Source organism: Danio rerio, chromosome 11 (assembly GCF_052040795.2).
Source record: "Danio rerio strain M-AB ecotype USA chromosome 11, GRCz13ab, whole genome shotgun sequence".
Taxonomy (NCBI): Eukaryota; Metazoa; Chordata; class Actinopteri; order Cypriniformes; family Danionidae; genus Danio; species Danio rerio.
Window position 1 is genome coordinate 43,520,001 of NC_141031.1, and position 17,318 is coordinate 43,537,318.

Sequence of the window (17,318 nt, forward strand, 5' to 3'; positions counted from 1 at the left end):
GAAAATTTGGTCATAAGTAGGGCCAGACGGAATCTGCGGAAGTTTTTTGCTATTTCTGCTGAGAATTTTGGTAAAAATCTATGGATTTCTGCGGAATTATTTTGGGAGTATCCAGCGGAGTATCATAACTAAAACCTTGATTTATGAAATAAAAAGTAATAAATTACTATTTAAAAACTAAATAAAATTTACAATTACACATTTACTCAAGTAAATAAACAGAATTAATGATGTGCTAAAAATCTGTAGAAATCTGTGGAATTCTGCGGAAAATCTAAGGAATTCTGCGCGCAGATTCCGTGTGGGCCTATTCATAAGGTATGGAAAGAAGATATAAAGAGATGAAATATCTCTAGAGGATTGGAAAGAGGCATGTAAGAAAGCTCAGATACAAACAATCAACAGTAGCCTGAAACTCGTACAGTACAAACAGTTAATGCGAACATGCATAACTCCTGCTGTATTGCACAAGTTTAATGATAATATTCCAGATATCTGTATAAAGTGTAATGAAGTAAGAGGTACACTTTATCACTGTATTTGGGAATGTGTGAAAGTGAAATCCTTTTGGCAAGGTGTTATTGAAATAATTGACCAAATTTTATCAAAGAAATGACCATTAGACCCTAAGATTTTTCTCATGGGTATATACCTTGTCAGCCCTCTCTTACAAAGCAAAGAGGTCAGATTCATAAATATGTGTATTTTACAAGCTGAACGTATTATTGCTCCTGATTGGAAAAAGTTGGGGTAAAAAGTTTGCTGTGTCTTCATGATTATTATTCTGTAATTGTGTAATTTGTTGTGATATGCAAATTGAATAAAGTAATAAATATATTGTACAAAAAAAGAAAATGTGGTCATAAAGGGATGGAAATAGTCAGCAACAATACTCCAATAAATAACAATAAATTTCCCCACACCATTACACCACCACCACCAGTCTGAACCATTAATACAAGGCAGGATGGATCAATGCTTTCAGGTTGTTGATGAATTTTTGACTCTACCATCCGAATGTCGCAGCCTAAATGGAGACTCGTCAGAGCAGGCAACATTTCTCCAATCTTCTATTGTCCAATTTTGGTGAGCCTGTGCAGTTTGTAGCCTCAGTTTCATGTTCTTAGCTGACAGGAGTGGCACCCGGTGTGGTCTTCTGCTGCTGTAGCCCATCTGCCTCAAGGTTGGACGTGTTGTGCATTCAGAGATGCTCTTCTGCAGACCTCGGTTGCAACGAGCGGCTCTTTGAGTTACTTTTGCTCTTCTATCAGCTCGAACCAGTCTGGCCATTCTTCTCTGACCTCTGGCATCAACAAGGCATTTGAATCGCCGCTCACTGGATATTTTCTTTTCTTAATAGATCAGCAGTTTCTGAAATACTGTGCATTGCTTGCCAACATTTGACTGCTGTAGAGACCATACTTAAAGGTCACTTGAATTTAAAAAAATAAAATTAAATTAAGACGCTAGTAAGAGTATAGTTAGTTTTAAGGATATCTATAAGCGGGAGTGCTCCAAAACAGTGACAAAATTTATGTTAAGAATTTATAAAACTGATATAAACATACAAAGTTTGCAGTTTGTCACTTCCACCTAAATGGATCAATGATTTTTTCACGTCACCTCATACTTCAGTTTCTCATCAAATCTTGACCCATCAAATACTCTCTAGTATCTGACATGCCTCGCTCCCTTCAAGATGCTTCTTATTTGCTTCTCTGGCAGAACTGTGAGAATACAAAACACTATTGTCTGTTTTTAAGGGGAGGAGCTATGAATAAAAATTAAAATTTCAAAGCATCTCAGGGGATCTTTAAACACTGCTGATTGGCTATTGCTCACATGCTTAACAGATAGGACTGTGATTGGACGTGAAGGTCATTGGTTCACCACTCTTCATCAAATGCTGTTCATCAATTGCAAATACAGATACATGGACACTGGAACATTTCGAAAGCCACGTAGATCAACTTGTCTGTCTATGAGCTGACATACGAGCGATCTGCTGATGGATCAACTGATCTACCTGGCTTTGAACTGCCCAAGTGTTTGCACTAGGTGAACAGTGGTGAAGAGCAGTGAACTGATGACTTTCACACCCATTTCTGTCAAGCATGTAAACACAATGGCCAATCAGTGATGTTTAAGTACGCACTCAACAGCACTCCAATGTTGAAAACGAAACTTTCTCTGATCATCCTTGTATTTTGCTCACAGGACACGTGGAAATCCCATGCACTAAGGCTTCCCTTACTGTAATACACCTAAAACACTAACATTAAAACTCAATGGCGGTGAAACACCATCTCTCAATTGAGATATCTCACATCAATTACAGGAAAAGGGTTATTTCTGAAGAATCACCGATGTTGTAATAATGTTGAATTATTTTACTTTGTGTAACAGGAATAAACAACATTAAAAAATTGTATTAAAAACCAAATATAAATCTAATAATATAGCAAAGGTCAAAGACAGAGTTAGCTGACTTTAATATTATTTCAAAGCGACATGCCTGCTTTATTTCAGCATTTGGTTTACTCAATAAATCGAGTTCTGGAGAGGCAGTGCTGCGACAGTGAATGTAAAATAACCTGCTGTCCTCTTATCTCTGCAGGAGAGTCTGCGCTGCGGGATGCATTTGGCATTGATGGTTTTGAATGTCAATGTCAAGCGTCTGCCACTCCGTAAGCATCTTAAGGCACAGCATCAATATATCCACACAGGATACGACTGGCTGGTCAATGTGAACATCTACATTTTTAGTGGACAGCCTGGGAACGAACTGAAAGATAAACTCTTTAATCTGCTTGCAAGATAAATACGCAAACTGTAAGATCAATAAAATGAAAACATGGCCTGCTTCCAGAAAATGCAATCTTCTGTGCGAATTTAAGTCGACTTAAGGAACTACAAAGAATTTGTTCTTCGAAAATTGGGGTCGGCGATTCCTAGAAACCGGAGATTTGATGGTAAAACTACTTGATGATAGCACATTAGGATTAGATTGAATTGTGGCTCTTTATGACCAGTTGGAGATGAGAGATTGATAAAACAAATAATAAAAGAGCTTGATGACATTAGACCTTTCAGAAGTGGAGGGGGTTATTATATTGTGATGAAAGGTTATGATTAATCACTCACAATACAGCCAGGACTATTACCAGAGTAAACAGTGCTAATTTTCACTTCGTGCTGACAAGTAGGACACAGAGCTGAAGAAAAGGTTTGAACCAAACCGAACAATATATATATATTGTATAGATAGATAGATAGATAGATAGATATAGATAGATAGATAGACAGACAGACAGACAGACAGATAGACAGATAGATAGATAGATAGATATTGGAGCTAAACAATTAATCGAAATAAGGTCACAATCTCGATTCGACCCCCTAGACCAGGGGTGTCAAACTCAATTCCTGGAGGGCCGAAGCCCTGCACAGTTAAGTTCCAACCCTGCTCCAACACACTTACCTGTAGGTTTCAAACAAGCCTGAAGGACTCAATTAGTTTGATCAGGTGTGTTTAATTAGGGTTGGAACTAAACTGTGCAGAGCTGCGGCCCTTTTGGAACCGAGTTTGACACCTGTGCCCTAGACGATCCTAATCCTTCATTTCTACGATTCTGTCAATCAAGTGTCACAAGTCTTCACATTGTTTTACATGCGTTGCTCAGTGATATATATATATGTGGATTTAAGTGTTATCTATCTAGTATATATATATATATATATATATATATATATATATATATATATATATATATATATATATATATATATATATATATATATATACTAGATAGATAACACTTAAATATGGGGGGGGGGGGGGGGTCTCTGAATTTATGATTAAGTTATGTGTTAATTATATAATTAAACATAATTATTTATGTTTCTCACAAATTAAAATAATATAATAATGTTGTAATTTAGGGTCTTTTTGGCATTAATCAACACAGAAGACACCAGTTATTCAGATGTTTCAATTTATTTCCAAGACAATACAACATAGATGTTTTAAACTTCAGAATTTTTTTCTGACAAATTGTAATCTTTTGAAGAAAAATGCTCTAAATGACAATATTTTTTATTTAAATTGGGGAGACTTTCACATTATGCTTAAACCCATATCATCATAGATATATTACATCTAATCATAGATATATTACATGTCTAAATTATCTCCAAAACAACACATCCACAATCACACACCAGTGGAGCTGTGCGCAGTGTTGTAAAAATATACTCTGAAGACTAACTGAAGACAAATAAGACCAACGCCAGAGGTCAGCAATGTCAGGAAGCTCTTCCTCCGCAATAGTCCTCAATCCCAAACACAGAGATGATTAAAAAAAAGAGAGAGAAAGGCAAAGTGACAGACAATGTTGCAGTATTGACTGTGGTGTCTCTCTCCACTGATTAAAACAAGGCGTCATGATTAAGGACCTGCTCAATAAACCAATTTGCTTGTTGGAAACTCAATGTCAACATAATAGAGAGAGAGAGAGAGAGAGAGAGAGAGAGAGAGAGTGGAAAAAATGAGCAAGGGACTGGGCGAGAGACCTGCTGTGAATCTGTAATGGTTGTGGTGGGCAGTAGGAGCTGTTTGTCAGCTGCGTTTTGATTTCCACACAACCAGATGTGGCTTAATAGAGTCCCATCAGAGGTGAAATGCAGACGTGGTTTCAATGTTAAACTGCAGTTATTTGAATTGAGCAGCATGTTGAATGTGTGTTAGTCCATCAGAAAGGACGGTTCACCAAAATATTAAAATTCTATCGTCATTAACCCTATATTGTTGAAAACCTATTTGAGTTTCTGTGTTGAACATGAAAGCAGATAATTGAATTTGCTGATTTGATCATTGAAAAATGCTGGTTGATGGTACTCACTGACTTCCAAAGTAACTTTTTTTTTTCCTACTATGCAAATCAATAGGTGCCAGCAACCAGCATTTTTCAAAATATCTTCTTTTGTGTTCAACAGCAGAAAGAAGCTCATAAAGGTTTAAATCAACATGAGGGAATGAATGATTGAGCCATTTTCAATTTTGAGTGAACTGCCCCTTTAAAACATTTAGCAATGAACATTTACATTTAAATATCATAACATGAATCTGATTACAAAGGAGTGGAAAATTATTTAAGATATCATTTAAGCAGTAAATAGCATTCATTTCAATGGTTAAATCTCTTGGGTCACTGCTTTAATAAAAGTCCCTTGGAAAACAGTTTCATGGAACTAAATATACTCTGTTCAGAGTACGGCTGCACATTATTGGAATAAACAGACCCTGTGATTTCTTTGTATTTCTGTAATATATATACACCAACACAAAGGATTTGTAATGATGGATTACATCCAAATCAGCTGAACGCTGTGGGAATTACAACAGTTTGCATATGTGCCTCCCACTTGTTAAGGGTCCAAAAGTAATTGGACAGAATAATAAATCAAATAAATCAAAATTTCACTTAATACTTGGTTGCAAATCCTTTACAGTCAATTACAGCCTGAAGTCTAGACCACATATACATCACCAGATACTGGGTTTTATTTCCTGGTGGTGCTCTGCCAGGCTTCTACAGCAAATGCTCAAATTAAAGCTGCAGTTAAAGAAAGTCTTGTTCATTTAATTTCAAATCCAGTGTATATATTTATTAGTGGTGGGCCGTTATCGACGTTAATGTGCTGCGTTAATGCGAGACTCTTATTACGCAATAAATAAATAAAAAAATAATAAATGAATAAATAAATAAAATAAATAAATCACTGTTAATCTATTCTCAAAGTTGTGTTGGGAGCTGGGTCTATTCTACGCAAGCTATGATGACTTTTACCTTGATATTTTAGTGTGGATGTATACCTGACTGGTGAGCCACCTGACAAAAAAGAGCCATTCTGAATCAAATCAGCAGGATGCCTGACTTTAACTGCAGTTCGGCAGTTTCACTTTAACTTATGAACATTTTATTCATGCCCCCGTGACAAGCTGGGGTATTGAACGCAAATAAATATTAATGACTGGTGAGAGTGTTATGAAATTTAATAACGCACGCCAAATGAAAAGAAAAAAAAAATCAGCATTTTGCTATATTCTGTGTGTGTGTGTTAATGTATGTGTGTGTGCAGTGCTTTACTGACAGCTGCGCAGCAACTAACATGACATCTGACCTACAGACGCCACTGGCACAGGCCACTGATTGTAGTGACATTTCCGGTGGCATGTCCGGTTTTCACTGCCATGTGCCACTCGGTAGTGGCATGTGTAAGGAACTTTGTCATCAACGCCCACCGAAGCTTAATGACACTAATCAACACGCGCAAAATGATATTTAATCTTTATGCGACTTTTAACAGGATTTATTGCGTCGCAAGGTAGTTTATTTGCTGGACTACTCCATGATGTTTTAATTGCGAATCTATTTGCTTGCGCGCCAATTTCCTCTGCTTGTGCACAAAACTTTGCTCAATATACGCTGCTCTAGCGCAGATCTTCTTGTGCGCTTTAAAATATACACTGCTGAACTGCGATTTAGTGTTTATGTAACAAGTATGTCTCCAACATTTATTAGATTTGCTAGGAATATTTATGAATGTCTCCAATAGACCTACAGAGCGGCATTATTGCGTCCTGAAGTGAAGTGAAACGACTATACGTCGTGTTTGCTGGCCTCACGCACCTGTCAGTCAGTCCGTCAGTCAGTCAGTACGTAACATTAAAGGGTTAAACAAATGACGCACAGCACTACTACAGTTACAGAAAAGTTTGAGCTGTTATAGTTCACTTACCCTTTAATAAGTTTTGGTGCGATTATAACCTGCTATTTAAAAAAAACAAAACACGACTGAATGTTTTGAATCAAAAGCTGTGATGTAGCCTAGCTGGGAACAATTTTGGCGTGGCGCCCCGCCATGGAAAAATGAATTCAGCGGAAACCATGCAGTTCAAGTCAGAATTATTAGACCCCTGAATTATTAGCTCCCTTGTTAATTTTTTCCCCTAATTTCTGTTTAATGGAGAGAAGTTTTTTTCCACCCATTTCTAAACATAATAGTTTTAATAACTCATCTCTAGTGACTGATTTAGTTTATTTTTGTCATGATGACAGTAAATAATATCTTAAAGTTACATTTAAAGGCTTAACTAGGTTAATTAGGTTAACTAGGCAGGTTAGGGTAACTAGGCAAGTTATTGTATAACGATGGTTTGCTTTGTAGACTGTCAAAAAAATATATAGCTTAAAAGGGCTAATAATTTTGACCTTAAAATGGCTTTACAAACTGCTTTGATTCTAGCCAAAATAAAACAAATCTGACTTTTTACAGAAGATAAAATATTATCAGACATACTGTAAAAATTTCTTTGCACTGTTAAACATTATTTAAAAAAAAAAAAAAAAAAAAATATATATATATATATATATATATATATATATAAAGAAAATCAAAGAGGGGAAAATAATTCTGACTTCAACTATATGTATATATATATATATATATATATATATATATATATATATATATATATATATATATATATACATATACATATATATATGAAAATGAAACTCATCGTTTATTCTTAATGAAACTTTTACGACTTTATTCTAGGGCTGCAAATGTCAGGCTAAATCTGACATTGTTGCGACATTTTGTTTTTCTGCGATACTGTATATATTGCAACATGAATAGAATTTCACCAGATGCATTGAATATTTCTATTTGAATTTAAATAACTGATTAAATTAGATTGATTTGCATGATTACATCTGCATTAAATATAATAAGCTACAAGTTTCATGTAAAGTGACTGTTGTAGATGTGTACATTGTGATATCCATGCTGAAGCAATATATTGTGCGGTCCTAGTATCTTCTGCTGAACACAAAAAAAAAAGATATTTTGAAAAATACTGTTCACCTATTGAAGATTTTTCATTTTTAGGTGAACTATCCCTTTAAGAACACATGCAAATGACAAACTTCTACTCCATTATGGTTACACTTTGCACTCTACAGGCTCCACATTTGCAGACCCACACATAGTGATGTCGGTGTTGAATTGAAATGCATTGTGCAGTCCTGAATAACAGGCAGGACAACACGATAAACTGCAGAAGTTTACCTTGGTTTCAGTGAGCTGCCTCTGCAGTAGCTGTAAAGCCTCCGTATGACCCTTCTCACTGTCCTGAAGAGTCGCCAGCTGCTCCTTCATCTCCCTCTGTAGGAAAACCACAGTGCGACACATCATGTCATTTATTGCCCATTAATCCGACAACCTCTGACCTGAAGTAATTAGTCTGAAGCGCTTCCAAAGCCTTCCTTAGAGAGACGCCACAAGCCTGATAGCAATAAATACCATACTACTGACTCTACACATGACTCTACAACGCATGATTGGCCAAAATAAAATCCACCTGGGGATGATACAGCAGGAAAGCGCTCTTATATTTAGCATTTCCTCAATTCACAGTGCATGCTCAATGGAAATGAGCACCATTGAGATCTTAACAATGAACATTTTTTCCAATTGGGTTTAACGCTGACCTTGTCCTTGGCCAAATTCGACATAGCTTCACAAGAGTTGATATCAGAGAAAAGCTTTTATGACTGAAATAGGCTATATTGCTATTCAGTCCTTTCACGCATGGATTTGATCCAGACTGGATGCTTGAAATTGTTAGAAAGGAACAGTGAAAGGTGGCTTTAGAGTTGCAGGGGGGGAAGAAGAGCAGAAATTAATAAATAAACAGCGAGTCTCCAGAGAGGTTTGTGTCAGGGAAAGTGGGTCTGTGCTGCAGTGGACGTGGCAGAATCAGGACGACGGGGCCACGTTTGCTCGCCTGGAGGCAGAATAAGCACAGGCAGAAGCCCCTTTACAATACTCATCTCTAAATTAGCAATTTATTAATATGGCTGACTGATTTAAAGGGAAGAATGGTGTTGCGATTTTCTAATACAAGCTGGCACCTATTTGCTGCTTCGCAATTTGCCTACTTATACTACACCCTAAAAGTATGTATTATTTCCTTGTATTTAAGTTGTAAATGTATTGATATGGCTAAATGATTTGAGGGAAAAAATTGTTTATATTTTCCAATAGAATGTACATTGTAAAAAATATCTGCTTATTAGGTTTCTGTATTTTTTACCACAAGTGTTTTCCATTTATTAATGGTTGTGAATTGCATTATGGGATCTCTGCTGTCAACTTTGATGTTGAAAATTCAACTCTACAGATTAACAAAGAAATTTTATTGACATTTTAGCAGATTTAAATAACACCCCAAATAAGAAAAAGTTGAGAAATTATGGTAGGGGTGTAACGATACACTCAGCTCACGATACAATGTGTATCACGATTTAATGTTCACGATTCGATATGTATCACAATATTTGGAATAAAAATTGAAAATTAAACTGAAATGCAAATTTTATTAAAAAAATTTTGAATTACCAAGTAAACTATTTTTTATGTATTTCTTTTGTTTCAACTTGTTAAACTGAACCTTCTTTAAGAAAGTAAATTAAACAGGACTGTCTCTGGAAAATAAAACAATTTAAAAACTTCTTATAAAATAATATAGAAATTATTCAATTCAATTGAATTTAACAGTAAGAGCTTAAGGCTTTGCTTGGTCACTTTCGTTTTTTGTGTGTGCAAAAAAAAAAAAAAAATCTACATTTCCATGTAATCAGCAGTTCTATAAAATAATCCTGAACTGATGTGTATATGTCTGAGAGGTTTTTATGGATGGCTGTCTTCATGTTGGGCATGATGAGTGACAGGGTGGCCGTCTTTTCATTACACAGGACAGTCGTGGCTCTTTTCAGCAGTTTAGGCAGGTTTACTATTTCTTTGGCGTTGCTGATGTCGGCGCTATCAAGTATATCATGTTGACGTGCATTTTTGTGTACCTCTGTACTCAAAAGAGTTCATGCTCGTCGTAATCATAACTCTAAAATGCGACATGATTATTTAAATAATGTGCACGCTTTCGGTTTCATTTCCACTGCTGTTCATACTTCCCACGTGGCTCCTGAACGATCACTCTGTTCCACAAACTGAATGTTGTTTACTACTTTATTACCTGTTAGTCACAACCTGCAGATTCTGTTTACTGAAGCATAGTCCGCCCTCTGTAGTAACAGCTCACGGTCAGCTCACGTCATGTGTGATTTTGCGGCCGCCAATACATCATTATATGAAGACAGAATGATATTTTAGGCTGAATTGTACCTTATAAATACAGTATGTGACTCTTTCAACACCATTAGAAGGTATCCATGTCGCTGTGCAAAGTATGTAAATCACTGTGAAGACTTTAAAACTTCGGCTATGTTTGACCCAGTATGCGTGTCAAAAAGCGGACGAGTCTAAAGCAATGACTGTACAACCGAAATGTTGCCAGACGTCTGATTTTGAGAGGATGGGCCATCATCTGTTTCAACTCCACTCATCTTGGTCTGCTAACATTACTGCTGCTGCAATTTGAACTCACGTGCGACAGCAGGTGGAACGTAGCTCACGTGCAAACAGCTCAACTAATAAGAGAAAACGGACGTCATATCGTAATCAAATCGTCATAACGCCACGATGCATATGGTGACATTTTTGCATCGCAATAAATCGTACAACGATAAATCGTTACACCCCTACATTATGGAAGACACAAATAAAAAAACAGTAGTGATTTCCAAATTGACTTAGAGTTGTATTTCATTGCAGACAATATGATCATAAAATATTTCATGTTTTGTTTGGTTAACTTCATTTCATTTGTAAATATACATTCTCTCCTGTCATTCATTCCTGTCACTGAACCATTTTAGCTGCTTGATCAAAACTAATAATTACATTAGGTGGCGCAGTGGGTAGCATGATCGCCTCACAGCAAGAAGGTCACTGGTTTGAGCCTCGGCTGGGTCAATTGGCATTTCTGTGTGGAGTTTGCATGTTCGTGTGGGTTTCCTCCGGGTGCTCCGGTTTCTCCCACCAGCCCAGAAACATGTGGTATAGGTGAATTGGTAAACTAAATTGTCCATAGTGTATGTGGGTGAATGAGAGTGTATGGATGTTTCCCAGTGATGGGTTGCAGCCGGAAGGGCATCCGCTGTGTAAAACATATGCTGGATAAGTTGGCGGTTCATTCTGCTGTGCAGACCCTTGAATAATACAGGGACTAAGTCGAAAAGAAAATGAATAATTACATTAGACATAATGAATTAACTCAAGAACTTTAACTGTACATCTGATCTGTATAAACGTCAAAGAAGAGGAACTTGGTACAATAACAGCACACCATTTATTATTATATTTTAGATTAGTACAATGGCTGAAGCACAAATGGTGACAGAAAAGCTGTTGCATGATGAATAACCAACCTCTAAATGCCAAAAGTGTAATCAATAGCTGATGTTACTGTTCCAGATGGAAATGAACACCAATGAAACCAGGTCACATATTTTATAAACAAGACCATCCTGAAAAACATACCCATCCCACATTCCGGCATCATGTTGTAGTGATACACTGAGAGTGAGCTAGATGGAAAAAAATGCTGTTGAAACACCCATTATTAAATCTATGCATATTAATAACCCATTGCACTAAAATTACAAAGTACTTTCTTAATAAAAGCACATTACTTCGGGGAAATGCAGTCTACAAGAATCAAATTGCCCTTCCCAGCATCCAAACATCGCCTGGTTTCGCTGTGCATACCTGACAGATGAGAGCAGTCTCTAATGAATCGAGCAAAAGCGACATAACCAGCCGGTGCACTTCGAAAATGAAATGCAAATGGTGACTGGATCATTATACACCATCACTTTTGGTATGTGCCATTTACCTCCACCTTTAAAAAGTATATGCAGAGAACTAACAACTTCTTGTAACAGAGATTTGTCCAGCGCTGAGAGATGAATCATTTTTGGCAGTGAATGGAGCTTGCATGCTTAAGATGTGGAAACAAAGGAGGCAGTGTGCTGCTTTGAGCTGCGTGGAGAGTATATGGAGCACTGGAGGTCAGAGGCAGCCCACGTTTATATCAATCTGAGCGGGCGAGAGGAAGTTTGACATGACATTTCCCCAGGATCCCACATGGCAGGGGGAAGAAGGTCACTGGAAGTCAACTGCAAGACTGAAACTTATTTTACCCTAGCTTTACTCTGTGCTTGAGCAACATATTCTAAAGAAAATGGGAGCAGTTTATGTAATGTGTATTTAACTTTATGCGGTCCCACTTTATATTAAGTGGCCTTAACTAATATGTACTTACACAGGAATTAAAAGCTTGTTACAAAGTTTAAAAGACCTGTATGTAATTACATCTGTAATTAACTTCTGTAGTTACATTTGTAAATACACTGCTGACCATTCCCTACACCACAGGTGTCAAACTCAGTTCCAAAAGGGCCGCAGCTCTGCACAGTTTAGTTCCAACCCTAATTAAACACACCTGATCAAACTAACTGAGTCCTTCAGGCTTGTTTGAAATCTACAGGTAAGTGTGTTGGAGCAGGGTTGGAACTAAACTGTGCAGGGCTTCGGCCCTCCAGGAATTGAGTTTGACACCCCTGCACACCTTAACCCACCCTTAAACCTACCCATATCACCAAACCTGTTCATAACCCAACCCCTATCCCAACTCAAGAGCAGCACAAGTGTTCTCAAATACATTATAAACACAGTAAGTACATTGTATTTATTTTTTGATGCAAGTACATAGTAGTTAAGGACACTTAATATAAAGTGGGACCCTTTATGCTGGCATGCAATTTATTAAGACAAGCAATTATTTTTTACCTGTCTAGAAAAAAACTCCTCAATCTAAGAACTTCTAGATATTTGGTCTAGAAACAAGACCAAAAAAATCCAATTAAGAAAAGCATTTCAGTGAATCTATAACACAAGAAATTATAAATTATAATGCACATACAATTGCATTAAATTGACATACAGTAAAATAAAAACAGAAATAATAACCACCATACTTTTTGAACACTTGATCACAAAGGTCATTGAGGTTATCACTGGTCCACAACCACTTTCATTGCGTCATTTTTTGAGGTGTTCTGTTTCTTTAAGAACTCCTCTTCCTACAAATAAGATAATATCGTCTAGACAGCCTACGCAACCCTGCAAAAGCTCACCACAAACCTAATTGCAAAGCTTCTGGTTTTCATCCCTTCGTCATATCTGACTGGTGGGTCTGGCTTAAGTTCTTTGAGTAGTGTGCACTTCAACAGAAATCAAGTCTTTTTGCCAACATCTAAATACCCAACATCTATCTTGAAAAGTTGACCTGCTGAAACTTCCATACAGTCATTTTGACATTAAACTGTGTTTTTTCATCAGGAACCCTACTGTTGAGCTCTATTCAGCTGTACTACGCGTTCTATAATTGTCCTCATGGGTTCATTAAACAACCACCTGCCTAGAAGCTAAAGATACATTTCAAACTGCTGCCACTGATGAGAGAGAAGATAATCAAGAGTGCATAAATAATGAAACGCGCCAGGCGTGCTCAAGACACTACGAGCACCCATTCAAAGATCACACGCATCCAAAGTCAAGCAATTTTGATGTCATCACTGATACGTTTTATCCGAAGATGCAAATCAGACTTGAGCGCAAAACTGGATTATTGAATAAAAAATTTGTGAATAGGTGACATGGTGGCTCAGTGGTTAGCACTGTCGACTCCCAGCAAGAAGGTGGCTAGTTCGATTCCCGGCTGGGCCAGTTGGCATTTCTTTGTGGAGTTTGCATGTTCTCTTGGCGTGGGTTTCCTAAGCTTAACTGGCCATAGTGTATGAGAGTGAATGTGGAGTGTTTGGGTGGTCCCCAGTACTGGGTAGCAGCAGGTAGGGCATCCGCTGCGTAAAACATATTCTGGATAAGTTGGCAGTTCATTCCGCTGTGGTGACCCCAGATAAATAAAAGGACTAAGTCGAAGGAAAATGAATGAATGAATGAAATTTGAGAATGAAGCATCGTTTTCATCCAATAAGGCAAAGAGAACAAAATAGTGACTTGAACAATATTGTGACAAATATTTAAAAAAATGGAGATTGCGGTGGTAGAAGAAGCCACTGTCAGTTTCTTCTGTAATAAACGAGCTGCATTTCAGAAGATGAAGCTGAAAAGCAATGAATGCTGACTTTTGGAGGTGCAAGATGCTCTTTGGAAGCACAAATGTTCAGGACAGTTCTGGAGATAATAATAAAGTAAAGATGATGATAATAATAATAATAATAATAATAATAATAATAATAATAATACTGAACTACTGTGATGACAACCTTTTGCTGAGGGATTTTAGAATGAGCAAAACAAAGTTCATAGTTTTACAGTGTGGTTAACCCACTGGTTTCTTCAATTAATGGCATCCCACTGTGCCCATTTTTTGCATTCAATTGATCTGTTAATTATGCAAATTTTTTTAATGAATATGCAGGAATTTATTCTGTAAATGAGTTTCCACCATAGTGTATGTGCATTTGTTCTTATCGAATACAATATTTCTCAAAATTTCTCAAATCTAGATGTTTCCGTTATTACAGTGTTCCCCAACCCTCGGGCTGCAGACCGGTACCAGTCCCTGGATTAATTTGTACCAGGCGGCACAAGAATTATTTCAGTTTTATTTATTATCGGAGTCTGAACAATCTTTTATTTTTAAAAATGACCGTATTCTTTCAATTACATTTCAGTCACTTGAGTGGCAAAATTTAACCAACATGCAGTAAAATTAGTAAAAAACAGACGTCTTTGAAAAGTTTCATGCAAAGGTGAAAAGGCCCAACGAAGGACTTCCAAACTGCCAAGGAATGGATGTCAAGATGTCAACAAATCAGGTGAATCCAGCATGTCTGTGCAAGAAAATCAACTGCTGGAGATCGCAAATAATGTCAGCCTTGTCGCATATCCCGTCTTTTCCGCGAGCAAGTTTGTTATTTTCATATTAGCAGTGCAACAAGATCATGCCTTTCAGGCGACCCCAGATGAACTGAACTTCAGAATGCCACCTTGCACCTCGAGTCGCATGACGAAAACTGAGCAATCAGCTTCAAATTTTCTATTGAAACTTATTACAGTAAAAACAAAACAATCTAATTTATAGCAGAAGTACACTAGTTTTTGCCTTGATTTGCTCGCCGATGTCTACTGCATTGTCTTCTATCCGTCGAGTGACAATATTTACATTTTTAAAAATCGTATTGATCTACAACATTAATTAAAACATTAATTTGTGTTTCCTTTTTTGTAGCTGAGCAATAAAATACAAAAAAGGTTACGCCAAATTAGAAACAACGATCTCTGTGTTAAAGGTATTTGACTATAACCATCTCCATCATTCTCACTCTCCCCTCAGATGAGATGGCGGGCCAAATCAAAGGTTATAATAGGCCAACTTTGGGCATCTCTGCCATAGACTAATTATCTCAGACAAACACTGCACTTCCATAAATAAAAGTTGTATCAGAGTTGCAGTACTGTTTTGTCAGCTTGTCATTCTCTGAGAAAACGATTGATGGTCGCCTAGCAATCTACGTACACCCAACCCCATTCCCAGGCCATGGTAAAATGGTCAAGCATTGACCGGTCTGCGGTGATAAATAAGTTGGGGACCGTTGCGTTATTATATATATTCCAACATGTGCATACAAACACCTGGATTAAAACATTGCTATTGATGAACCTGGAGTCCAAATCAAAAGTAAAACCTGTACAAAATCAGTAGAGGGTCAACATCTTTTCCATCCTGAAAAACATCTCGGACACTCAAATGACTCCCAAAATGACTCTACTGCTCGTTCATAAAGAGCAATTTGTAGCCATGAGGTGATAGTTTGCCAAAATCATTCCACCGACACAGTTCTCATCAGCCTGAAGGGAACACAATCAAGGACACTTGGCATAACCTTGTATGCACTGGTGTCATAATTCTGCAAGGCAGCGGGATCTGAAGTAATAAACAGTCTGGGCGCGCAAGGCCGGTTCTGTCGTCCCTCTTTATGACTTGTGTGTAAATCACATCTGAAGAGGACAGCAAATGTGTCATCTGCACTCCGTCCTTAACAGCGTCCAATCAAAGCAACCCGACCACATATAACCAACATGAATCATATTGGTAGGGGCCACATGTGAGTCATTTGGCCGTCTCTGTGAATCACTTGTCAGGACACAACATGTCTGTTTGCTAGACTTCAATGCATGAATTTACAGAGAGAGAAAGAAAAGAAACTTCAATCTTCCCAAGTAGTTAATTAAAATACATTTAGTCTATCCACATTAAGTCTTTTAATGCTAAGAAGGGTTTTTTTGCACAACAGATGTGGGTGTTGGGAGTTTCCCTAGATTACACAGTAATGTAACAACTAAATGTAATGCATGCGGTGTGATTTCTCCCCTGGTTGGCAAGATGAGTGTCACACAAAACAGTAAATGACTGAGTGCTTCTTAACAGATAATGTAATTAATTAAAAACTAGAGGGGATGTTTAACTGAAGTCATTTGGGTTTTATTTTATTAAGTTCAAATGAAAGCTATATTTAAACACTGCATGCAAATTTGCGAACGGCTATGTGTTGAATGTCACTGTTTCAATGTCTGTCGTAGTCATTTAATAAAATCAACACAGACGTTTCACAACAAAATCAGTCCCAACTGGTGTTGTGTAACGTACTTAAAAAATATATTACATCATTAAAATAGCATTTAAATTACTTTAAAAAATAATTAATTACATCAATAAAATAGTATTTAAATTGTTTTTTAAAGTAAGTAATTACATCATTAAAATAGTATTTAAATTACTTTAAAAATAATTAATTACATCATTAAAATAGTATTTAAGTTACTTTAAAAAATAATTAATTACATCAATAAAATAGCATTTAAATTACTTTAAAAAATAATTAATTACATCATTAAAATAGTATTTAAATTACTTTAAAAATAATTAATTACATCATTAGTGTTTAAATTACTTTAAAATAATTACATAATTGAAATAGTATTTAAATTACTTAAAAATAATGAATTAAATCATTAAAATAGTATTTAATTACTTTAAAATAATTAATAAAATCATTAAAATTGTATTGAAATTACTTAAAAATTATTAAATAAATCATTAAAATAGTTTTTAAATTACTTTAAAAAATAATTATTAAATCATTAAAATAGTATTTAAATTACTTGAAAATTATTAATTACATCGTTAAAATAGTATTTAAATTACTTTAAAAAATAATTAAATTACTCGATAAGTAATTTATTTACTTGACTCAATACTT

General features: G+C 36.3%; 1 protein-coding gene across 12 annotated transcripts in view; it reads right to left on the reverse strand.

Moving 5' to 3' along the window:
• The window catches only part of trim62.1 (tripartite motif containing 62, tandem duplicate 1), an 87,660-nt gene that overhangs the window by 28,270 nt on the left and 42,072 nt on the right, over window positions 1–17,318 (reverse strand). For all 12 annotated transcript variants that reach the window (XM_087272892.1, XM_087272891.1, XM_087272894.1 and 9 more), the window contains 1 exon segment: window positions 8,137–8,232. In XM_087272892.1, coding sequence (XP_087129018.1) covers window positions 8,137–8,232 — 96 coding nt within the window.